The sequence below is a fragment of the Oryzias latipes genome, chromosome 5 (genome assembly GCF_002234675.1).
Source record: "Oryzias latipes chromosome 5, ASM223467v1".
Taxonomy (NCBI): Eukaryota; Metazoa; Chordata; class Actinopteri; order Beloniformes; family Adrianichthyidae; genus Oryzias; species Oryzias latipes.
In genome coordinates this window covers 3,763,834-3,788,970 of record NC_019863.2, presented here as the reverse complement: position 1 = coordinate 3,788,970, position 25,137 = coordinate 3,763,834, and the positions used below count along the sequence as shown (strand labels likewise).

At 41.8% G+C, this 25,137-nt stretch overlaps 3 protein-coding genes across 4 annotated transcripts; 2 read left to right on the top strand and 1 right to left on the bottom strand.

The window, feature by feature from the left end:
- Positions 1-1,000: 1,000 nt before the first annotated feature.
- Positions 1,001-2,141, top strand: LOC101171404 (musculoskeletal embryonic nuclear protein 1-like). The gene is made up of 3 exons (XM_004068555.4): positions 1,001-1,175; positions 1,255-1,381; positions 1,800-2,141. Exons 1-3 carry the CDS (start codon positions 1,167-1,169, stop codon positions 1,895-1,897), a joined length of 234 nt encoding a protein of 77 aa, XP_004068603.1. The 5' UTR covers positions 1,001-1,166; the 3' UTR covers positions 1,898-2,141.
- A 1,779-nt stretch (positions 2,142-3,920) lies between these two features.
- On the bottom strand, positions 3,921-12,297 carry ruvbl1 (RuvB like AAA ATPase 1). The gene is made up of 11 exons (XM_004068489.4): positions 12,157-12,297; positions 9,978-10,064; positions 9,757-9,889; positions 6,869-7,020; positions 6,658-6,747; positions 5,470-5,619; positions 5,315-5,378; positions 5,043-5,241; positions 4,861-4,963; positions 4,684-4,775; positions 3,921-4,257 (listed from the first exon to the last, which is right to left on the bottom strand). The coding sequence occupies exons 1-11, from the start codon at positions 12,295-12,297 to the stop codon at positions 4,098-4,100; spliced, it is 1,371 nt and encodes a 456-aa protein (XP_004068537.1). The 3' UTR covers positions 3,921-4,097.
- A 485-nt stretch (positions 12,298-12,782) lies between these two features.
- On the top strand, positions 12,783-24,398 carry eefsec (eukaryotic elongation factor, selenocysteine-tRNA specific). 2 transcript variants are annotated; one of them, XM_004068488.3, is made up of 7 exons: positions 12,787-13,282; positions 16,427-16,634; positions 16,784-16,880; positions 18,027-18,191; positions 19,455-20,072; positions 21,524-21,680; positions 23,700-24,398. In XM_004068488.3, exons 1-7 carry the CDS (start codon positions 12,979-12,981, stop codon positions 23,879-23,881), a joined length of 1,731 nt encoding a protein of 576 aa, XP_004068536.1. In that variant the 5' UTR covers positions 12,787-12,978; the 3' UTR covers positions 23,882-24,398. The 2 variants fall into 2 exon arrangements, with proteins under 2 accessions (XP_023810500.1, XP_004068536.1); XM_023954732.1 differs by lacking the exon at positions 21,524-21,680 and having other exon boundaries at positions 12,783-13,282.
- The last annotated feature ends 739 nt before the right edge of the window (positions 24,399-25,137 follow it).

Sequence of the window (25,137 nt, the reverse complement as noted above, 5' to 3'; positions counted from 1 at the left end):
CTTGCGGCTAGCATACAGTCTCAGGGTGCTGGATTTGGGATGGAACCCTCCATGCATGGTGAGGAGCTTTCATGTTTTAACATCCGTGGTCTGTATCTCTTCCTTTGGCCATCTTATTATTCCTGCAGAAAATATTTGACTGCTGTCATTGATAACAAAGAGTATATAACAAAGTATTGAGTTGAACTTAAGTTATTGACCAAATACTTATTTTCCACCCTAAGTTACAAATAAATTCTTCAAAAAAACAGACAATGTGATTTCTGGATTTCTTTGTCATTTTGTCTCCCATAGATGAGGTGAACCTGTGAATTTTTCAGTGGAAGAACTTGCACAATTGGTGGCTGACTAAATACTGTTTTGCCCCACTGTATTTTATAGTCATTTCTCATTTGATTATAGATGTAAAAATAGCTCAAAGTCTGAAGGTGGAACTTGCAGATTGGCCAAAATATAAAGATGATGTCGTAGTAAAAATCTTAATAAAAATTCTTGGTCTGGGAGTTTGAGTAGCTGAAAGTACATCATGTTTCCATTTTCAAACCTTTGACCCAGCATAATCGGGAGGTTTTTTTGGTCAGTTGTTAAAACTTGATGCAGGTGGAAATTCAGGATGATGATGGATTTGTATTAATCTGTTAAATTAATTTGGGAAGGTTCAAAGTCTTTCTAACTCTGGTGGAGCTATATTTTTAAAGAATCTTTTCATTGTTTTGTATAAACTACCAGTGAATCTGAGATCCCAAAGGCCTGAATGATGACGTATTTGTTGAAAAGCAGCTGGATGGCGTGGGGAGCATTCTGATACCAACAGATGTTCAGATGCTTTAATTCTGTTTTCATCAGAAAACGTTGATAGAGTTGTTCAGAGGGTTGTTGTGTAGATGTTTTATTGATGACGCTTTAGGATCCAGTTCAGCTCTGATGGTGCCTGAATGAAGAATAGCACACGCTGAGGGCAACAGAGAGACGAGAAAGGGGAGGAGCTTTCTCTCTCATTACGTCATTTGTTATCCTAAAGACCCAACTTTTCTCTCCAGTGGAAAATTGCTGCCAGATTGTGTTTACATGTGTGTGTGTGTGGGGGGGGGGTGTTTGGAGCAAAACAGGAACAGCTGGCAGTAAGAACAGGACTTCTGTTAACAGAGGATCTTCGTCCCTTCACCATGTCTCAAGTAAGACAGATTTTTTGGATTTTTCGTGTAGCTTGGAAGTTAACTGTTGCTGATGTGGAGGACTCTCTCTGTATTCCAGCCTGGCCAGGATGACGAACAAAAGCAGCGCCCTGAAATGAGAGAAGAGGACTTGACCAAAGCGAAGGCAAAGCTGGGCTGTAATGAGCCGGTGAAGAGCAAGACTTTAGAAGTGATGGAGGAGTGTGGTGAGAGCACACTCATGTTGTCATGAGAGTAGAAGAGTGACTCCCCTCTGGATTTAGAGTTGATAGTAGAGGAAACAGCCTTTTGTCTGCCTGCTTCTGGTTAACATGACAGTATAGCAGCGAGAGCGCGAGCAGGGAGGGTTCCTCAGGTTTCCACTCCATATACAGAAGGGAAGAGATGTCATATAATGAAAGGAGATTCCTGTCAGACAGTGTGCTCCATCACCCAGCAGGGCACAGATATATTTGTCCATGCATGCTGTAGAAGCAGAATGAGCTGCCGTGCATAACTTCAAATGATGTACAGAATGAATATATATATATATATATATATATATATATATATATATATATATATATATATATATATATATATATATATACACATTTATTTATATATTATTCTTGTTCTTTGCAGAAAAACTGGGGAAAGCTGCTCCGTCCGTGTTCAGTGGAGCGAGGTCAGGAGCAGAGACTGTTTTCACCTCACGCTCAGCTCCACCAATCAGGAAGTAGATGGAAACTTCTGCAGAAGAAGAGCTTTGATCAGCTTTGATCAGCCATTTATTTTCCTGCTGTTGTGAAACCTTAACAAACCACTGTTTTTTAATTACCTTTTTTTTTCTTTTTACAAAATTTTCCAGCTTTGGGAAGTAAAAAAAAAAATCAAACAAGAAATGATTGTTAACTACCAGTATCCCTCAATATTTGTCTAAAAATGTGTTATTCCCTTCGTTAGATTAAAAGAGTAAACCTAAAACTTGTTTTGCCTTTAAAATAATGTATATTTAGATGGGTCCAGGAACAGACTAGCAACTCATCTAGTATGTACCTCGCGTTTGCCCTACAGTTGCTGGGATAGGCTCCAGCAGCCCAGTGACCTCAGAAGGGATTAACTGGGTTGGATGGATGGACGGATGGATGGATGGATGGATGGAATTTTGTGATAGATTTGCTAAAATGCAACCACAAGAAGGCAGAATTTCAAGTGCTGGTCCCAAGTCGGGGTAAATGCAGGGGGTTGACGCAGGAAGGGCATCTGACGTAAAACCAAAGCAAAATCAACTTTGAGTTTAGAAAAAGGGACTGTCCGAGGAAACAAGTTAAATTATAAACAGAACATAGAGAGTCCCAGGGTGGGTTGTCTGTCCGTCCTGGGAGAGAATCCCTCCTTCATGTGGACACCCTTGAGGTTTCTTTTTTTTTCCTCCTGGAATCCGTTTTTTTGTCGTTGGAGTTTTTCCTTACTGAGAATAAGAGTCTAAGAGCAGGGATTCCCAGTTTAGCTTAGTCTGTTTAGTTTAGTCATCATCTATTGAATTCTATGACTTTGTGATCTTTATGATTTCATGTTTATCATACAATTACTGGTATGAAGCCCATTGAGACGACTATTGTTGTAATATTGGGCTATATAAATAAATTGAATTAAATATATATGACCCTTGGCACTGCCTTGAAAACACAGGCTTGTGTCAGGAACATTCGGCATAAAAAACCACCTGTGCGGATCAGTGGAAGCTGATTCGCTGTGGCGAATCCTAATGGGAGAAGCCGAAAGGCGAAAATTATTATTCTTTTAATGTAATTTAAATGACAACATTTATTCTTTGATCTGGTCCAGACAAATTTGTATTTGTCCAAACCTTGTTGTTGCCATGGAGATTGTGGTTGATGTCCATCAGGGAAAATGCAAACTTAGAGAAATGCTGCGTTCACGTGGGGTTGGAATAATCAGAAAAATGGCTTTTCAACTCGGGAAAACACGCACGAACGTCGGAAAATTAACGAATCTTCCAACACCACGTGAACGCAGAGGAACTTTCTGCAGAGGTCAGTTCATTTGTCGTGCACCATCTACAGGTCGAAACTAAAATTACAGGGAAAATAAAACATGATTGAAGTTAGTAATATGGTTTTTTCCAGTTTGGTGGGCATGATTAAATGCTTTAACAGGCTGGAAATGCCCCCCCCCCCCGTAGTTTGCCCACCCCTGATATAGATGGAGACAGATGATTCAATGCAGCAATCCCTGAAGGGAGCAGATTTGAGAGAAAAAAGGTGCTTTTCCTGCAAGAGACTGGTGACTGGTACCCCAGCCCCACCCAACATTAGCTGGGATAGGCTCCAGCAACCCCAACACACTGAAAAGGATTCATGGGGGGTCAAATGATTAAACAGTAATTGTTTTTAGAATTAAAAAAGGAATCGGACCCCAACCAGTTCATGATTTTTATTCTTTAAAAAAGGTTTGAAATAACAAAATTAATTAGATGACTGTATCTTCAATGCAGCAATTTTGTTTTTAAAGTTTTGCTAATTTTCCAAATCTGTATTGTTTCTGATTATTGATTATTTTCTGATTTTAGCTTTGGTCTGTTGCTTAAGTAGTTTCTCAGTAATATCGCCAAAGTAATAATTAACAGTTCTTAAAACAAAATATAGAAAAGACCTTTTAGCCTTTATTAGTAAAATCCAACATTGTGGATTATGGGATGTTAATGTGAAAAAATGTAAACACAAAAAGGGGGCTGAAGAACAAATCAGCATTTTTTAACCTTTTTTATTGAAAAACAAGTCAGCATAAACAGAACTTTGAATTGAAAAATTAAAACTACATCAGCAAATGAGGAAACCAGTGGGAAGGTTGGGAACAAAAGGGAAAAGAATGCTGTCTGGATCAAGAACATAAACATCTGTCCTGGAGATGACCGTTTCATTTCATGAATTTATGCTGTTGGTCTTGGAGGATCTTGGCAGAGGACTTGGCGTCGTAAAACAACTCGTTGATTTCCTCCACCTGTTCCCTCTCCACCGTTTCTTTGCCTTGAACGCGGCCCAGCAGACTGCCTGGAGTCAGCAGCTGCACAGCATACCTGACGGGAACGAGGGGACAACAAGTTTATACATCATCCCAATCACACAACACAGGTGTCTTAACGGGTTTTTCACCAAGAGAAAGGCAGAATGAAGAAAGACAGGTAGTCCTCACAGAAATACTGATCAACGTCTTGTTTCTATAGCTCAAAAATCAAAGACATTTTTCCCCTAATGCCTGATGTAACTCAACATTTTGGTGCCGTTAATGATCCTAAATGTCAAGAAAAGAGAGTCATGAAGCCACGGATGCTGAACGGATCAGAGATTTCTACATAAACCTCTGTCCTGTAAGCAGAGCAGACGATGGAACAATAAATAAACTGTGAAACCTCAGATCTGATGTTCCTCAGAACATCCCCTCTCAGTTGGTGACTTCAAACCCTGTTGAGAAAGGCGAAGGTCAAAGATGCCCTTGCACGTACCTGAGGGTGGTCTTGGTGCCGATTTCTGCCAGGTGTGACAGAGCGTCCTCGCTGATACTGATCCCCTCAGTCTGCGCTCGGATCTTGATGATCTGCAGACCACATGCTCATGGGTGACAGCTGTACCAGTGAAATGAGGCATTTTGGATTCTGCTATGTTCTGGCCTGTTGGCTCACCTGCTTCATCTCCTGTGGAGTGTATAACATGGTGCGGATTATCATGACTCTGTCCAGGAGGTCCAAAGGTATCCCATGTGGAGAGCTGATGTCTTCAGTTCCCCTGGAAAAACAGCCAAAACATGAAGCCATTTAGTGAGATGAAGGCCGTTCCTTCCGTCAGTGAGAGCTCAAACCTTCACCTGATTAAACACTTCCCCCTGTTGGAGGCGAACACCACAATGGGGGCGATGCTGCTCTCCAATGCGCGGTGGAGGTATGTGAAGCACTCGATGTCCAGCATGTGGACCTCGTCCACAAAGAGCACACCAGGTACCAGCTCAGCCACACCCTGGTCTATGTAACGGTTCACCACCTTGTTGATTTCAGCACGGAGCTTATCTGCAGAGGAGGAGAATAGAGCTGGTAAAGGCTACCTCCTGGTCCCAGGTGAAGAAATCAGCCTTTCATCCACCTGTGATCTCTGTCTTTTTGGGTTTCATCAGTTGTCCCATCATGGAGAGAATATCCTGACCCCCCTGGTGAGAAACATTATGCAGTTATTCCTCTGCATCTCAAGTCTGGAGCAGTTTCTGAACTCTGAATTGCAGCTTCAGTGCAGTGATGTACCTGTGGTCGAGCGTTTGCGACGTCCAAGTCGTGCAGCGTGACATCTTGGACGATCTCCTTCTTTTTGTGAACATCACCTTTGGGAAGGGGAACGTACTCCTCCGCCTCCAGGTCAAACTCTGTTGCAAAGGTGTCACAGCGGCCTTGTCTCTGCAGAGAAACGGTAAGAAATGACAGCCTGGTGAAGCAACTGTAAGAAAAAAACCGGAGTGAAAGGCCACACAGAGGAGGGAGGCAGGTGTGCGACTGATCCTGCTGCCAGCAGAGGCAGAGGGATGAAAGAGTTCGGGAAGGCAAGTCATGAGACGGCTGTCAACAGCAACAAATGTGTCACCCCGCCCTCAGACTACAGCCGACGCGAGCCCCAGGCCCACCTGCAGTGATTAAAAGACCCGTCATCTCAGCCTGTCAACATCTGCTACAAGCCCCACCGCTGGACAGAAGCATTATGGGAGATGGAAAGATATGCAGAGCTTTCATGCACCAGGAAAAGGGGAGATGAAAGAACACCAACAAGGACTACAGAGGACAGAGGGCCTGGAAAACCCAGCTTTGGCCTCACAAAGACACTAAAGTCTAAAAACGCATCACTATGCATCGTCTTTAAAACAACCATCTAGTTTGGGTTAATACAGTCACTTCGATCAGGTTCTAATTAGTTTGAAATACAGTTAAAATAAAATGACAAACCACTGACGGCTGCGTCGCAAATGAGTACAATTGCAACGCAGTATTCTTTATAAACAAGTAACAGTACCTACCTAACTCATGAACTTACTATATAGGTGTTGTAGGATGACTATGTGTGTGTGTGTGTGTGTCAGCGCACTGTGTGTGTGTAGAAGGCAGGAGCACACCTTACCGCTGTGAGGTCATCACAGCGGTAATACGGGTATTGTCACACCCCTAGGTATGAATCCAAATATTGTTCAGATAAACCCCGACACCCCCAGGTCAGGTGTTTGTAAATCTAAGCCTCACCAAACACAAACCTGAACTAAAAGTCTGTCACTCAGAACAACTGAGTTAACTGCAGCTTTTTAATGATTTTTATGAGCAGTTTTACATCAAAGAAACACAAACTTTGAAAACAATAAACATGCAATCCTCATTTAGAACTAACAAAAGAAAAACTATTCAGTAGGGATAGAAAGAGTAGATAGATTTGAAACCTGTAGCATCACCTACCTTCACTGCTCCACTGTTTGCTTCAATGTAGATGACGTCTCCCACTTCCACACGCTCCTTCTGCAGACTCTCATAGATGCTGGGATCCAGCTGAGAAGACACACATTCTTTTAGGTCATGCATTCAGCCATAACTTGTGTGAATAACAGTTTTCTTTGTACGTGAATGAGAAAGAACAGTAAGTGGTGAAGGCTGAATCTTCCCGTCTGACCTTGAGCTGCTTCGTGCCTTTGGCCGTCTTCAGGCCGATGATGACGTGGCTGATGGTTTTGCCGTAGCCTCCCATGGGATTCTCGGTCTCGCAGGGGGTCAGCTCTGTCACCTCCCCTTCATACACCTCCTTGGTTTCTTTGATGCGCAGTCCTGCGTGTGGGAGGCATTTCAGTCAGGCACACACGCTGCAGCCTCAGCTCAAAGGCCTCTTTATGTTCCTGTCTCAGCTAAGCTGCCACATCTTTCAGACTATCGAACTACGTATTTTATTAAAGGGAAAGAGCCAGCGCGGGTCTATGACATGCCCGTGTGTAACATGACCACACTGGCACAGCCTGTGGACCTGGGAATGAGCACACAGGTGGGGACAGAGAGCTGCGCTCCACTCTGGGACTCAGTCAGTTATTGATAAGATGATGACAAGCTGCAGTTGACAGCCACTTCTTCCTGTGGATCCTGTACCAGAGGTGGGGCAAACAAGCTGAGACCACCTTTACCTAATCCCCGCTTCCTCTGTGCCAGACATCAGAATGCAAAGACCAACTCCTCCACCCTCTCATAACAACCCCCCCCCCCCAAAGAAAAGTGTCAGCAATCTGCCTTCAGCTGTGATCTTGCAGTTTACAATTAGACAGAGAGAAATACCTTTTTTTCCCTTTTATCTTACTCTTTCATACTATTTTTGGATTACATTAACAGCTGTAGCAAGTAATGGGTAAATGTAATTCACATTTATTTTAAATAACTAGAAACAGGCCAGAATGTTTGAAGACTGCAGAATCCCGGTTGAACAGAACCTGTGCAAAGTCAAAAGTCCGTGTCTGCCTCCAAGCACAATGCCAGGCTAAGACACTTGATTGGATGGAATCTGGACCAATCAGCATGAACCCTCTTGTCTGTGATTGGCTGTTTTTGGTGGCACATGTCACACTAAACTAAAAGCTATGACCAAAACGTCAAAGCCAGGGAGAAAGCGAGATGAGAGACAACCTTTGTGTTGCAAACACAAAAATTAATTTTGAAAGCAAAGAAAGATATTCTAAAAGTAAACATTTCACATTTTGATTTGCAAATTTGAAAGTTTTGCTTTTAAAACGGAACATTTTGTCTGCAATTTAGGACGTTTTGACCTGAAAACTGTGACTTTTGTTGGCGATGTGGCGGCACAAATATCCCTGCAGGCGGCTGCAGTTCAGTTTTCCTACGATTGTTGAGATGAGGGCGTCAGGCCGTCTACACGGCGATGGAATGACTGCGTGTCACTCTGGACTTGGGGTTTTATAATCACAAAAAAACCTGTTGTCTCGTGAGATCAACTTCTTATTGACAAAGAGAACTATAAAAAAAAAGGAAAAAAGTAGGGTAGGCGGTTTTCAGCTGCCATAGAAAACAAAGACGTTCATAGATTTATGTGTCTGCATCGGAATGGAGCGGAGCAGGAAGCTTGTGGCTCACTCATTGTAGCTCCGACATCACTGCTACAAGCTTTTTCAAACAGTATTTTTCATCTGCTTTTGATTCCCAAGGATTCAAATAAAGAAATACTCAGAAATGCAATTTTTATCTCAATTGTCTTCACACATGTCCTCCCATCATGAGACGAATGCAGCAAGATCGTGTTGAAAACATCAAAAACACTATTTTCATTGGAGTGGGATTTTTAAATGTCTAAGAGTTCATACCACTAACAACATACAAAGCAGCGTTAGAAATAAGGAAAAAAACTGGCAAGTAATATTTGGTTGTCCGCCCCAATATTAATATTTGGTTGTCCTTCGATACCAATATTCAACAGCAATGTAACCTACTCAGATGTCAGTTCTTACATCTTTATTTCTTCTATACGTCTAATATCAACTGCCTCTTATGATGGACATTTAAAAAAATCTTTAAATATTAAAAACAAACATTTAACTAACTATTGAAGCATCTGGTTACACAAAGTATTGCCATGTAAATGGTAAAACGGCGTATACTTATAAAGCGCTTTCTGCCTTCTTTCGAAGGCCTTAAACGCTTTACAGTCACAGTCCCATTCACCCACACACATTCACACACTGATGGCAGTGTGCTGCTGCCGAACACTGGCACCAACCTCCCACCAGAGGCAAGGTGGGGTTCAGTTGTCTTGCCCAAGGACACTTTGACACATGGGTGTGCAAGGCGGGAATCGAACCTGCAATCTTTCGATCATGGGTCGACCGCCCTACCGCTGCACCACGGCCGCCCATGTAAATCAATTACTGTTACGGTCAGATGAAAATACTTTATCTTACCCTATAATATATCAGAAAATTGATTAAATTGACCAACACTGTAACTTAATGAGTATTTTTCAAATTTAGAACACTTGTATGGACTGGGACTAGTACAGCATTCCAAATATAAAGTAATATTTATATGTGATGAACAGTTATGATATGATATAAAATCTATTTCAAATAAACACATGTAAATGATACCATGTTTACATTGTGTGCTGCACTAGCAGTAAAGACTAATATCCCTGATCTTTTAAACCAGACATGCAGCTGCAATGTTGTCATTTTGCGATTTCTTCGGGCGTACTCGGATCGTTCAGACGTCACGTGACATCGTTCGTGTACACTCGGTTCTATCTTGATAAGTCGGACGTCGGTTTCCCAAAAATGTTGAATAAAAGACCAGGTTGTCACACGGACAACCATCGTGTTCATTTGGGGTTGTCCTCCGGGAAATCTGGTTGTCTCTGACAACAGGATAACTGCTTATTTCAAACGCTGCAAAGTTGTGAAAAAACGTTTTTTCTCTGCTTTAACAAACCCTATGTCTTCATGGATATAATTCCAAAACTATCTGGCTTGGTTGCCATGGTTCCTGTTGGATAAATGGATCGATTACACTCACCAATTGCCCTCCTGAAATTCTCCATCAATACTTCTGTTTTCTTTATCTCAGACGAGTAGACCTCACTGCCCACCATGGGGCAAAACGGAACCTTGTTCCCCAGCTCCTGAGCGATGGCCAAAGCCAGGGCCGTCTAAAGGCAGAAGACACACGGCGTCACAGTAAGAGTCTGCATGAAGGACGAGCGTTAGAGTCCGCCGGCATCTTCACTGATGCTTTACCTTTCCTGTTCCAGGGGGTCCTGCCAGTAAAATGGCCCTTCCTGCCATCTTTTTGGCCTGGATCAGCTCAACAATAATGCCACAAGCCTAAAGGGTAGAGAAACCAAAGAGAAATACAACATTTAAAGTAGGGCTGCACGATATGAGGAAAACTTGCGATATGCGATATTAGTGATCAATATTGCGATAACGATAAATTTGCGGTAAATAAACAAATAGAAAAATAAACAAAAACATCATTCCCATTTCATTGCAACAGTTTAAAAATTATACTCCAAATGACCCTCATCGACATGGGGGACAAACGTCAGGGTGGCTAACCCTGGTCCTCAAGAGCCTCAACCCTGTCTGTTTTCCAGTTCTCCCTAGACTGCTCGATAATGATAACCAAAATCAGGTGTGTTCAGTCAATCAGGATGTGAAATCACTTGAGTCAGCCAATCAACAGCAAGCTGGTTAAGGAGAGCTGGAAAACAGGCAGGGTTGAGGCTCTTCAGGACCAGGGTTAACATAATAGGCCTCCATCTGATTGGTCAACAATGGGAAGGCGTCCATCTGATTGGTCAAAGCATAAAGGGATTTATTTGATTCGTTAAATGCTTCAAGCTGCTAGAAGATTGTTTTAACACATTTTGGGCTTGCGATTTATTGCGATATTCGCCGTCTTTTGCGATATGCATATTGCAGAGCTGGATATTGCGATAACGATAAATTTGCGGTATATTGTGCAGGCCTAGTTTAAAGTATAACAATGAGGAAAAAGGAAAACTGTCTTTATAACTACGATGTTGAGTAAGACTAATAAACAGAAACGTGAAAGTTGCAGGTCGATTTGTTCTTTTGTGTGCCACAGGATGTATTATCAGATACATTGATATTGTTTTGGTGATATACATTTTTGCAGGACTCAAACTGAGATTTATAAATGTCATTTCAACGTCGTATCAAATCAAATCAAACTTTATTAGTGTAGCACTTTTCCCTCTAGAGCCCCTCAAAGTGCTTTACACAAAAACATGTTCAAATTTTAAAAATTTAAAGCAAGACGTTACATTAATATTCGGTAGAAATCCCATATAATGTCGTCGTCGCCCCCCCCTCCCCACCGCCCACTCAAGTTCACAGAATATGCTACCACAGGACCCCCCCCCCCCTAAAAAAGGCTTAAGAATACCATGATACTGGCCCTTTAAAACCAGCACAGACAATCTTGTTTGGGTAGGTAAAAACACAAACGGAAATTATTATTATTATCGTTTATTTTTTTAACTTTGCCAGTGCAGTGTTGATTTTAATTTTCCTTATAATAGGATGATTCTTAGGTAAGAATTCAAAACAGTGTTTAAGTGCAATCGGTCAGTTGAAACCTCCGACGCATGTAAAAACATATTTTAACATCCACCCAATACTGCTTTTAGAATGGAATGAAATTAAAAACTGAAGTAATACATCATGAAATTAAGTTGAAAATCCTGTTATGAACTTCTTCATCAAATAAAAATAAAATAAAACGTGTTTTAGAGGCGATTATCCTGCCTTGTTCCACTTTAGAGTCTAGAAAATACACTGCGATCTATATAATGTATTAGAGTTTTCTTTGCATTTTTAATTATTTAGCAGCCATAATGTAACAATAGCAAACAAAAAACACAAAAAAAATAATATGATGACTGTTTATTATGGTTCCAACAATTTTCCATTATAAAGAAATAACTGTCAGTGCTGTTAGTTCCATCCAATAAATAAAATTAAATAATCTACAGATCACATTTGACTTTATGACGGTTTTGATGTAGATTCTTTGTCGACTTACAAATGTGTAATAAGAAATATACCTTAGTTTGAGTTTCACATTTCGTTTTTCTTTCCCAATAAAATAAAAATTGTACCTGTATGATGGAAATATAATCAAGAGATTTCAATTCATTTTTTTAAATTTAATTTAAGAAATATATTAAATGAAATAAAAAAAATAAATCGCTACTTTGGAAACTGTGTGTTAATTTAACTAAGGAGGAGTCTCGCAGGTTATCTGAGAAGAAAACTACGCAGCTGTGCTAACTCAGTTAGCATCAGGGGTTAGCAATTTGCTACCGTGTTCTCATAGGAACTTATGTGCAAGTAATGTCTGAAGGAAAATAAAATACAATTGAAACAGAAAAAAGATGATTAACATCACCTCTCTGGCAGCCTCCTGTCCGACCAGTCCGCATGCTGTCTGTTTAGCATTGCCGGCCTCGTCTAGCCCGAGTCCCTTGACGTGACTGTGTGAAGCTATTCGCTGGGTCTTTGTGGTGCTTTTTACCTCCTCGATTTTCATATTTGCAAGTGTTACAGGAGCACTGGCTATAATACTGTCCAAGCCGCAAAGTAAAGTTTAAAAAATGTCACCTAAGTGTCTGCGTTTCTCTGACCACTACATGAGGCGCCAAAAGTCAAAACACGGTTTCCATGTGGGTTACCAGGGGAAAAAAGCAGGAATCGACACCCCTGAGGTACCGCCCATTTTAACTAGTCTGAAAACCATTGGTTTTCCTCATGATAAGAGCATTTCTGATTAGTCAATGTTCTGTCAATCAAAGTTGAAACCACACCCCTGTTTCCTCCTGTGCTTCGTTTTATTTTGTTGTAATAGAAACACACAAAAAAGGCCTCAGTATAAAAAACACTAATTGATCGATAATTTAAAATATTTATTTTATACATAGAAATATATTTCTGTGTTATATTTTTTTATTAAATTGTAATATTTAAATATCACATTTTTCTTATTTTGGTTTGTTCCCCGCATATAAACGTTCCGGTTCGTCTTGTAATCGGGGACGAAATAAAGTGTAAGCACCATAAACTCTGCAGTTTTTTAGGGACACTTTAGGCACCGAAAATGACTTGTTGATTTGACCAACTAACGCAGTGAACGTTATTTTTTTTCCAAATAACTATCAACGCGGTGCTCAGGTTTCAAGGTAGGAAAACGTTCGTGCTCGGAAACTTCGAGAGGATGTCCGAGTCTCATGACAGCCGCACGAAAACGTTAAATTTCAACGTGGGGGTCCTCGGACATGTCGACAGCGGGAAGACGTCGCTGGCCAGAGCGCTGAGCAGCACCGCCTCCACGGCTGCTTTCGACAAGAACCCACAGTCCCGGGAGAGAGGCATCACGTTAGACCTCGGCTTCTCCTCCTTCACGGTGGATTGTCCGGATCACCTGCGGGACGGCGGGGGCCTGAAGCCGTACGACAGTCTGCAGTTTACCCTGGTGGACTGTCCAGGCCACGCCTCTCTGATCCGAACAATTATCGGAGGTAACGTAAACCTGTGGAAGATCATGGATGGACTGAGCATCATGAAGGGTCAGGGGCTCAAGGTCCAACATTCCCAAGCCCTCCGAGGCATTCAGACAGTATGCAATGGTGGCAAAGGCTGTTCTGTTATATGATTGATTGATTGATTGATTGATTGATTGATTGATTGATTGATTGATTGATCACATCAGAACACACTGACATCCAGTGTCTGGTAGGGAACAGTTACATGGCCAATCTTATAGAGACTATAATATAGTCATTTACTTTTGACCAAAAACAGAGAACTTTTTCAAGCGGAATAAAATAAGAATAAAAATACAAAAATATGATGCAAAGAAACTAAAACAAGGGATTTATTTGGATGACTATTGTGGCAGTTTTCCAGGTTTTCATGGTTTTTATTGAGTTAAAATATATCATGAATTCATTTCAAAAACATGGACAGGATGGTTTTCTGCCTCTCTATTTACTACAACGAATGTGATATTTACCAAGTAATAAATATTATTCATAACATTTGAGAATTAATCATCTACATGTTCTATAAATCTTCATATGTTTGAAGAACTGATCAAGGGAAAGCAAAGTGTTGGATGAGTCCAACTCCTAATGTTTATCCTGAAAACACGATAACATTTGGTTTTCAAAGTTTCCTCATTTGAACAACAAAATTGCATTAATTTGAATCTGCTTTTAAGAAATTCAGGAACAAGTTAAGTTTACTTAAGTAAAATAGGCTAATTATTCATTCTTGAATGACCTTGAATGACCCTTCATTATTATAGATCGACTGTTCAAATTAAAAAGTGAAAGTTCAGATGAAGCTTGGTTATGTTTATGGTGCATTTTTAGATTCATACTATCATTTAGAAACGTTTTATTAAAGAGGTGCTGCTTGTCTCCTGCAGGGAAAGGGAGTGTCCCACTGAAACAATGATCTACCTTATGTTTGATTTAATATATATTTACTCTGACAAGTAGTTTTCATATCATTTCATTTTTTTAGTTATTTAAAAACATCCTTGCAACTTTTAGGGATTTAAATTGAACAAAGATGAACTTTTATTATTATTCATATAATAATAATATTAATAATAAATCACATGAAAAATTCACAGTGATTTTTGCATAGAAAACATCACTGTTAGTGTAAACATCACCTTTGATTTAAAGGAACATTCATCTGTTTGGGGGAATCAATAAATTCGTACAAAACTTGATGTAATGACAGATTCATTAAAAATGTTTTTTATTTTGGTTTATTGGATTTTTAAATTATTATAGTGCCATATTTGAAGGTTTTAGGCTGCTTATAGTTCTGAGGTTCTTCAGTGGTCAAAAGAATTCAGTTTTGTTTTTTTATGTTTTGTTTCTGACTCATAATTTGTTGCTTTTCAGACTTTTTTTTAAAAATGTTTTTCCCCCGTTTGTTTCTCCGAGTCTGCAGCCTCAAAACTGAGACAGTCCCACATGACAAAAGAAATTGTTGGTATTTTGGGAACAAGCTGCTCTTTACTAGTTGTTTTTTTAACATCTGAGGGACGGGCGGGCTGACCTTATTCAGAACAACAGAAGCCCAACAGAGCAGGATGCTGGGAAAAAAATCCAGTTTTCTTAGAGGGCAAAATATGAATGAATCGATCAAATTAATCCAACGCCCTGCCCTAATGCAGAGGAGGACAAATTATAGGTGGCCTTAAAGTAAGTCATCAGAACTCAAATGTTATTACTATTTTGTACATCATTTGTTTCCGACATGTAATAATATTTGCTCTGCGTGTATCAGCCATGTTTAACTGTGAGCCAGTTCCAAGGTTTGAACAGTTTTTCTCATAAAAGCATCTTAAATTCACAAAGTCACGTCTGAAACAAAAAAAAAACATTTTTTAGATTTAGCTTCTCACATAATCCAGTTTTATTTTGACCCCCAAAAGGAATATCTAAAACTTTTCTGATTAACCACAGATGGAGTTTGTCCAGCAGGGGGCGCACTCCTTTGTGAAGTCAAGGAAGGCTGGAGGTCCAAACAAGCGACAGTAGCAAAAGAAAAGCCTGGAATGACAGCTCTGCATGAGTGAATGATAATGTTCTCAGCTGTTGTCCTAGAGACCATGAACACTAAAGTGGCTTTCTCTGAACCCACACATCAGTGTGCATTTACATTAAAAGAGCTCAGTCTACCTGTCTCAATGTCGACGATCGACCTCTGAACACTGGGCTTTGCCCGGAAATCGGTCACATGCTCCACATTAGCAAGAAAGAAAAGAGCGTAGACTGGGAGATGTATTAAACTTCCCCTCCAGTCCCGGCGGAGGGAGGGAGGGGGGGGGGGGGGGGGGCAGGAAAGAAAGGGGAGCCAGAAAGGAAAGAGAGAGACTGCCAGAGCCAGGAACAGAAAAGAAAAAATACTTTAAAGTCCATCTCACTGGAGCCAAAGTTTTTTTTGTTGGGTATATTTCCAAAAAAACACAACTGCAACGAAGGTGAAATGGCGTTTATGAATCTCAGTTGCTGGAGAAACACAATCCAAATGTAACCCAACGGTTACTACAAGTGTCGTCAGGTGTCCCTTTAGGAAAAATGACAAAGAAGAAACGTCTGAAATCATACGGCAGCCTTTCATACATTTAGTAAAGAATATGGACCCTAAAGAATTGACTGTTGATGGTTTTTTGGACGCTATAAGAGACCTCTGTTTTTATAATCATAATTTTGTCAACGTCTAAAGAGAGGCGCTGTTGTTTTTGGGGTGGGGGTGTTAAAATAAGACTGTGAATAAGAGAAAGCATCACTTCAATTCTGTTGAAGAACGTTGCAATTATTGTAACGGCTGAATGGAATGCAATGTAAAATCTGTTTTATTTTTTAATTTATTTATTGAAAATTCAATGAAAAGAATGTTTCAAAAAAAGAAAAGAGGAACAAAGACAACCAAGAGAGCTGCTTTAGTGTCAACCCTCCGGCTCCTGACTCTGTGGCATGGCGCCCCTCGTTCCTCCCAGGTTCTGCCCCGGTTCTGATGGTTCTGTGCGTGTTTGCTCCGTGTTTGTTGATGCTGTCAGTCATGCAGGATCCCACCCATCTGCTGACGCTGAAGAGCAAAAACGTGAAAGCTTCTCTGAGCTGTGCTGTCTTCTCCAGGTGCCCAGATCATAGACCTGATGATTCTGGTGGTGGACGTGGTGAAAGGCATGCAGACTCAGACGGCAGAATGCCTGCTGATTGGAGAACTCACCTGCCCCAGGATGGTTGTTGTCCTGAACAAGATCGACCTGCTGCCAGCAAGCAAGAGACAGAGTGCCGTCGAGAAAATGACTAAAAGAATGCACAAAACCCTGGAGAGCACCAGGTTTGTGTTCATCCTCCATGTGGGCTTTGAAATGTGGGCCTTGGCAGAGCCGTCTTCTCGTGACAGAGGGAGTCTGCTCGTTTTTCTCAGAGCAAGCACTCCCATGTCAGATGAAATAACCCCAACACGGCTGTGTTTCCTGTGGGCAGATTTAAGGAATGTCCAGTGATCGCCGTGGCGGCCAAGCCTGGAGGCCCCGATGCCCCTGAAGCGGAGGAGCCACACGGAGTGCAAGAGTTAATAGAGGTGCAGGTCCCCCGCCTGGAACTGCCACAGCCTCAGAGCCAAGGGCAAACCTTTATTTATAACAGTCAACTCAGGCTGAAAGCAGTGATGTATGAATGATTGACACACTGAATAAAGTTACACCTTTAAAACTAGAGTTTAGCAATGAACTACAACTCCCAGCATGCAGGGTTAACCACTTTAAATTAGTTTATTTAGAATATTTGACATCATTTGGTCAAAGGACTGAATACTCATTATGGTACATGACATAAACATAGCTTACTGTAAAAAAGAAAAACTACAAAAGATAAAAAAGTACATTTAGGATTAAATAGTAAAAGGATTTAAAACAATGCATATGATGACTGAGTTGATTTAAACAAATATTAAAGTAAGAACTGAGAATACAAGTCATTATTATTTATTATCAGCTGCATATCTCAGTTGTATCCTGTCTGATCCAAATATAGGAGCAAAGAATGGAAAACTGGTGTCTCATTTGATCAGAATCATTTTTCAGATTTCTGTTAGCGTGATGTGACAACTAGTTCGGCTTTATTCCTTTACTGCTGTTTTGTTAATGATTGAATATCCTCCGTCAATAGGAGACGATCTAAAGCTGTTTAGCTCAAAGGTTGCAGGTTTGTGTCCAGTGTCGTCTGGAAAAACAGATGTGGAAAAAATAAATAACCTGTAAGATTAATTCTTGATTGGATTATATTTACAATGTAAACTTAAATTTCATTTTATTGATTTATTTCAAGCATTAAAAATTGGTTCAAAACTGCTATTATAAATGACAAAACGGCGACATCAAACCTATTTTAGAAATCAATTAATACATTGATTAGAGTTTGAAGAAATTAAGGGTAATTAGAGTCACTGATTTGAAGCAAATGATTTCTTCTTTCAAAAGTTATCAAACAAATAGGTGTTGGGAGATTTACCATCCAAAGGTTTGGCAAAAAGTGCTAAAAAAAAATTATTGTGTCCAGTATCTTAGTGAGTTTTTACAGAATCCGTCCATATCTGCATTTATAACTGATTTAAACCCCTAACTTTGTTTTTTTAGGTGTCATCTGTTCATTTCATTTATATCTGTGTCTTGCTGACATTGTTGTGTTGTTTGTTTTCACATATTTGTTGTTCTTTTTCCCCTCCCAGCTGTTGAAAAAGCAGACGTATCTCCCAAAGAGAGACCCCACGGGGGACCTGCTCATGGCGGTGGATCACTGCTTCTCCATCCGCGGTCAGGGAACGGTCATGACCGGAACTATCCTGCAGGGGTCAGTGGCTATCAACGACACGGTGGAAATCCCTGTTCTGAAGGTACCAACATCCATGCGGTCGCTCACTTTCTGACATTTATGGAGGGAGATCCTGAGAGATGGATTTATAGATAGCAGAGAGTTTGGGAGGTAAAGACAGTCTGTGGGCAGAAATAGCTGGTTGGGTTCAGAGCATGTGTCAGTTAAATGGGAGGTGGAAGTGGGGGATGAGGCTGGCAGCAGGAAAGTCCTGTAATTCAGAGCAGATGTTGTGTTTGGATGCAGCTCCACAGGTTTCACTGCTGTTCCCGTGTCGGACTGTAGGTGGCAGCAGATGTCTAACCGACAGCAAACATTAACATCAGTGAAGAAAAAGGAGGAGTGAAGCAGTTTAGCCCGAGGCTTGTGATTGGTCATCTAATGGATGCTAAAATTGTAACCTGTGGTTGTTAAAAGTTATTCCCTACTGTTTAATGACAAATGGTCTAGTTTCAGATCATTCATGACATAAAACAATCTGATTTTCACCATAAATCACTCTTATGAATCAGTTCAAAAGGTTTCTAACCGTATTTCTATACTGGAGAACCAGTGAAAGTCCCACTCCGATCATTTTTTGATGTTTTTTCAAAGCTTTCCCAATCACAATGATGCAATTTTCAGCCAAAATCCAAACATCTGTGTCGTTTTCTAGGACATATTTCAGGAGTTCATTAGAACTTCACCTCTGAGTTGTGGGGGCAACCCTTTCTCTTCCCTGTTACTGAGAGCTTTCTGTTTACACCCTCTCCCACTAGCTTACAGCCCCTCACAACCCCAACCTAACATTATAGCTGCAAAAACAAATGGCGAACGATATCAGAGCCGTACGGTTTAGATCCAGATTCCAGTTCAGACGATCGTGGATCTATTTGTCTGCATCAGAACGGAGCAGGAAGCTTGTGACCCGTCCAGATTATACAATATATAATAAGTATATTTAATTAGCTCTTTCTTAGTGGCATTTTTTCATCTGCTCATAATTCACAACGATTTGAATAAAGAAATACTCAGAAATGCCATTTTAAACCTAAATGTCCTAATATTTGTCCTCTATTATCAGAAAAATGCTACAAAAACATGTTAAAAAAACTCAAAACACAATTTTCATCAGTCAGTCTTGAAGTGATAAATGGAAAATTGAGCAATCTATGAATGAACCATTAGAGTCTACATTTGTTGTTCCTTTGATCTTTGAGTTTCTGCTAGTTTTTGTTTAATCAATTTTATGTCAGAAAATGGTTTTTGTTCTTTAATGTTATATTTTCATTCTCTTTGACATCAGGTGACCAAGAAAATCAAGTCGGTGCAGATGTTCCGGAAGCCGGTGTCCGGGGCCGCGCAGGGGGACCGCGTCGGTGTGTGCGTGACCCAGTTCGACCCCAAACTGCTGGAGCGCGGTGTGGTGTGCACGCCGGGCTCCCTGCGCACTCTCTTCGCAGCCGTCATCTCTGTGAGGAAGATCGGCTACTTCAAGGGCTCCCTCGCCACCCGGGCCAAGTTTCACATCACAGTGGGTCACGAGACGGTGATGGCCAGGGTGTCCTTCTTCGGCCTGCCGCCCTCAGACTCTCAGACAACTCCATCGGAGCTCTCCCCGCTGGAAGCACCCTTCAATTTGGACAGAGAGTATCTTCATCAGGACGAATACGTGAGCAGTCAGGGGGACGGGGGGCCCGAGCCGGAGCAGTGGGCTTTGCTGGAGTTCGAGCGGCCCGTCACCTGTCCCGCGCTCTGTTTGGTCATCGGCTCCAAGCTGGACACAGACATCCACGCCAACACATGCCGGCTGGCCTTCCAAGGCCGCCTGTTGCAAGGCTTTGAGGACAAACACTATGCTGAGACGTCTCTGCCTCGTCTGCGCATTTACAAGACCAAACAGAAGGAAGGCCAGGTGGAGAGGGTGAGTGCACGTCACCTGCAGCCAGCTTCACCTCAGCTTTTTCTGTGCCCTCACTATTACCTTGCACTTTCTCTCCTGGCTCTAGTTCTTTGGATGTTTGTCATTGTTGGTGTCTCCCCTGCATGGCTCTCAGACAGAGCCCCTATTGTATGCTCCCCAACAGACACGTACACAAAAACAATCGTACATATGCAGCCCTGATGAGCAGCGTTTGAGGCATGGGTGGCACGCATGCCTTAGCATCTGCTGTGACAGAGGTGTGCGTGGGTGGCCGGCTGACGCCACTCGTTAGTCTCGTCTAGCTGTGGAGCGCTGGCGCTGTTTGGACACACCTGAGCGCCACGGGAACATCCACATGACTGTGAGGTCCTTTCACCTCCATCCAACTGACGAAGCACTTTTTTCCCCCTTCAATGTTGTTTAATCTTGATTTTCCGGCTGTTTTTTTTCTTAACAAGTTTCTTAAGTCTAGGCAGTTTGGTTTGACATCTAAGTTGCACTTATAGATTCTATTTTTTTAATTTTCCTTCAGGGATTAATGTTGTAAGTTTGAATGGAGCAAAATGAAAGAAGCCGCATCCGAGCTCTCATTCTCCTCTTTTTGTCAGTACTGAGTTGAAATTTGGATAAAAAGGTTGATTTGAATGTGTGTACAGACAACGCATGACTGTGACTCGTCACGCTGTGTGTTACGGTTCACATCCTCTGCGTGGACCCTCCTGTAGGGTCGGACTGAGTTCAGGGGTCAAGTGTGTGAACTAGTTTCCTGCTTTAGCACCTCAGGCTGTTGACAGCTCCTCTCAGTTTCTCCAGAGCAGAAGAGCGTGTGCGCGGGGTCAGATGTTGGTCATGTGACGCTACAGTCGTCGGTGATCCCGCCTTTGCGCAACGAGGCAGTTATGGTTCGAGACAGAAGAATTCCTTTTCATAAAAGGAACACATTGCTGTCATTATTGAGATACGACAGCCTCTTCCAGTTGAAAAAGGTCTGTAGGACAGCTACTGTATGACTCCTAATCAGGGGATCAGTCACGCTGGAGGGAAAGCAGGGTCAGATGCTCAGGAATGAGAAAGGGTTAGTCAAAAGAGAGAGCAAGAGCTGGTGGCGGGTGTGTTTGAGACAGAGTGGTGCCCTCCTTTTATCAGATTAGCGGTGGATCAGATCGACTTAGTGATGGATGATAAGCAAGAAACACAAATATACCATAAAATATGCAGAACGGTGATAGAAATAAACGCAAGCGAGACAGTGAGACAGCAAACCTCAAAGAATGTGTGGCACATGGTGACAGATGCGACTGACGAGGGCGCAGGAGGTAACGTGGCGACCCGCGAAGGCGACACGCTGACATTTCACGATCCTAATCGGATCACACGCTTGCCCACCGTGTACGGTTGCATGCGTGTCCAGGAAACCGCTTCATGAAAGTCTTCCTCTGCCCCGCGCTCAGGTGACCGACGACTACACCGTGATTGGCCGCAGCCTGTTCAAGAAAGAGACCAACCTCCAGCTCTTTGTGGGGTTAAAGGTCACGCTGTCAACAGGCGAGAGCGGCGTCATCGAGGGCGGATTTGGACAGAGCGGCAAGTTTAAGATCCACATCCAGGGTGAGGACTCCTCTGTCATCTGTGTTTAAAGTTGCTCATGAGCAGCTCATTGGTCCGAGTCTCAGTAAACCACGTCTTCAGCAGTGGAGACCTTGGATCAGGCTCTGGATTTAGGAACGGTGAGAGCGGCAGGGCCGACATCCCAAGCCGCATTCCCAGGATTCCTCTGGGGATCGTCCCTGTTCCGGGGATCGGTGTTTATTTTACCTTGTGCCGCTCAAATCCACCACTACAGTGGGAGGAAAGAGAAAACAAACATTTTAGGAAGAGAACCTCACCTACATCCTCTTTGTTCAGTCACTTCAGGCACAAAGATTCAAGCAGGCACATCATTTCAGAGGTTTGAACTTCAATTCTAAAATGCAGGGATGTACTTTCTTTACACCAGGCATGTCCAAAGTCCGGCTCCTGTCACAAAATCAATAATATGCCTCTCCCAACTTTGATATCTTGATTGTGATTGGCTAAACGATGTTATGAGCTTTTGAAAACCTGTGGCCACTTGACCTTAAGAGCCAAACGAGACGAACAGATTTAGATATTTCTGTGATCAAATCCACAGTTGTAAGTATTTCTGCAGAAAATAAATATTTGTACATTTTCCCAGTTCACATGATTTAAAGACCCACTCCGATAAAAATAGCTTTTTTTTATCTTGTTAAACATGATCTTGTAGCATTTTTCTCATGATAAAGGACATATAGAAAAATAAGATTAAAACTGCATTCTGAGTATTTTTGTTCACATTGTGGTGAATCAGGAGCAGATGAAAAAAAAACAGTTTAAAAAAGCTTGTAGTTGTTACGTGCAAATGACAATCGTCAGACGACAAGCTCCGTGCTCCGCTCCATTCTGATGCATCCACTTGTAAACAATAAATCCACGAACGTCTTTGTTTTCCTATTCTGAGCCGGAATCTGGATCAGAACTGTATGATGGATCGCTCAGATTTTGCTCGCCATTTTTGCTGCACCACTAATGTTAGGTTAGGTCTGTAAGGGGCTGTAATTTAGCAGGAGAGAGTGTAAACAAAGGGATTATGGGAAATGAGTGCAGGCTCACGCTACGCCTGTTGTCTCGCTCAGAGGTTTGAAAAACTCAGAGGTGAATTTCTAATGAACTCCAGTTACCAGGACTTCTGCTCCTCTTTCAATAAAACCCTTCATTTCTTTAATTCTTTAAAGGTTGTTTATGTCAGGAGTTTATCTAGCTCCACTTGTTAATCAGCACAGTGTTGCTATTTTATGATCTGTATTATTGAAATAAGGAGGGAAAACGGTACACGGGGAACTTGTCAGTGAGCACAAGTCAGGGGAATTCTGTTTGTTTGTCACTTGACTGTTGTGTGCATGTTTTGAAGTGAAAAATAAAGGTTTAATTTCAATTGATCCAAAAAGATAAGGAGGGAAGATTGCCGGCTACATTGCAACCATAACAACCCTCAGCCTGGCAAAGCGATAACAAGAAGAATGCTGGCGCCGTTGGACAGGAGGTTGAACATCCAGCATGAAAAGCAGTGAACCCAGAACATTCTTTTTCTTTCTGTGTGCGTGTGCAAAAAAAAATGTAAAGCAGCCAGCTTCTAAGCTCAAAGTACGCTTATGTAGTCAGAGGAAGGCGGAAACACGGAGGAAGAAGTTTGGCAGCCGAAAAACACGTTATGTGTGAGGACTAAGGCAGAGAGCATAAGGCAGGGATCCCGGGCTAAGCCCTGCTTCGCAGTTACATGAGGAGGATAAAGACATCAGTCGATCTGAAGGTCAACACACAGACAACAAGCTCTGGCACCGATAACGTACCTATTACACAAAAAACTGTAACTGAGAAGAAAAGATCCATATCACGCATCAGATGCACTTAGAACTGATAAAAGATGGCCTAGATACGGCAAAGAACAGCAAATGATATTATTTATGTTTATCCCTTTAGGGGACTTATATGATATGTAAAAGTGACAGATCTATTTATTTTTCTGTTTTCTTTTCTAAATCCCGTTCTCCTTGTTGGTGTCTTTCTCAGAGGGTCTCAACCCAGAGACCAAGCAGCTTTTCTCCTCCGCCTCCAAGAAGAAAGGCAAGAGTAGCAGCAAAGGAGCAGCAGCAGTGGAAGAGGAGCCCAAGGCGGAGTCCCAGCCCGTCAGCGTTCTCCTGCGTTTTAAGCGATACGTCTTTGATCCGCAGAAAAAGATGATTCAGTCCTGACCCCTGCTGACCCCCGTCTCACTGATGTCCTGCTGAGGGCTCCTGCAGGAGCTCCGCTGGGGAGCAGGTGACTGAGACCATGTGGACTTTGAAGATTCCTAATTTGATGAAAGACAGAAATCCAGGGAGTCATGCAGACATGATGATCACACTTGGACGTGTGAAAGAGCTGGAGCTGTTCTTCTCTTCCATCACAAAGCTAAAAGCTGCTCTGCTGCTTTCAGGGCGTTTGATTCACATCTTTGCTGAGTTCAAACCCTAAAGGCCATTCATCTGATTACAAAATAACACATTTGAGGTTCCTATTTCTGTGATTGATGATTAACACGAGCATATCAGCAAAAAGACCAAACTTGATGCACGAGTGCCTGCTGGTCTCAGCTGATCTGAGCCTGAAATCTCTGATTCATTTAGTTTTTGAAACATTTCTACTCCAGTTAATATCAGGGGTGTCTAAATACGTTTACTTGATTTGTTTAAATATTAACAGAAGAAAAATAAAACAAGCAAAAACTTCTTTTTGATGTGTCACTGAAAGCCCTCAAAGTCTTTGAACTTGAGATGTGTCTGGACTTATTGTTTTCATTTTCATACATTTAAACCGGGACTTTATGGATAAATTCAAACTACAGACAGTTTTCTGACACTTTTTCTTAAGATGTTCCTAAATAGTGTTTCTTGAAAATGTTAGGGGGAAAGAAATCTGCATCCAAGCAAAGGCGTATCAAACCTGTGTTGTTTTGTAAACCCCGCCCCCACTTCCCTTCCTCTTTGCTCAGAGCTCCTTCCTGCTTTAGCATTAGCGGTGCAGCAGAAATGGTGATTTATATCGTAGCCGTCCAGCCGTACAGTTTAGGTCCAGATTCCAGCTCAGACGAGGAAAAGGAGACGTTCATGGATCTGTTTGTCTGACGGTGGAGGATCAGAATGGAGCGGGGAGCTGATGGTCCGCCCAGCGTATTTTTCCCCCCCAACGACATCATTTCACAACGATTTGAATAAAGAAAAATGCTACAAGAACATGTTAAAAACACCAAAAACAAGACTTTCCTCAGAGTGGATCTTGGTGCTCAGTCTGTTTGTCTGCATGTATCGTCTTCACCACATAGAAAATCTGAAGCTGAAACTAGAAGAAGCTTTGAACAGTTTGCCCAAACGTGAGCAAAATGCCAACGTTGAAAGGATTTTCAGCAGAGTTGGAGTGCGCCTTATAGGGGTGGAGGTTTCATTCCATGTGTTTGGGACAATGTCCACTT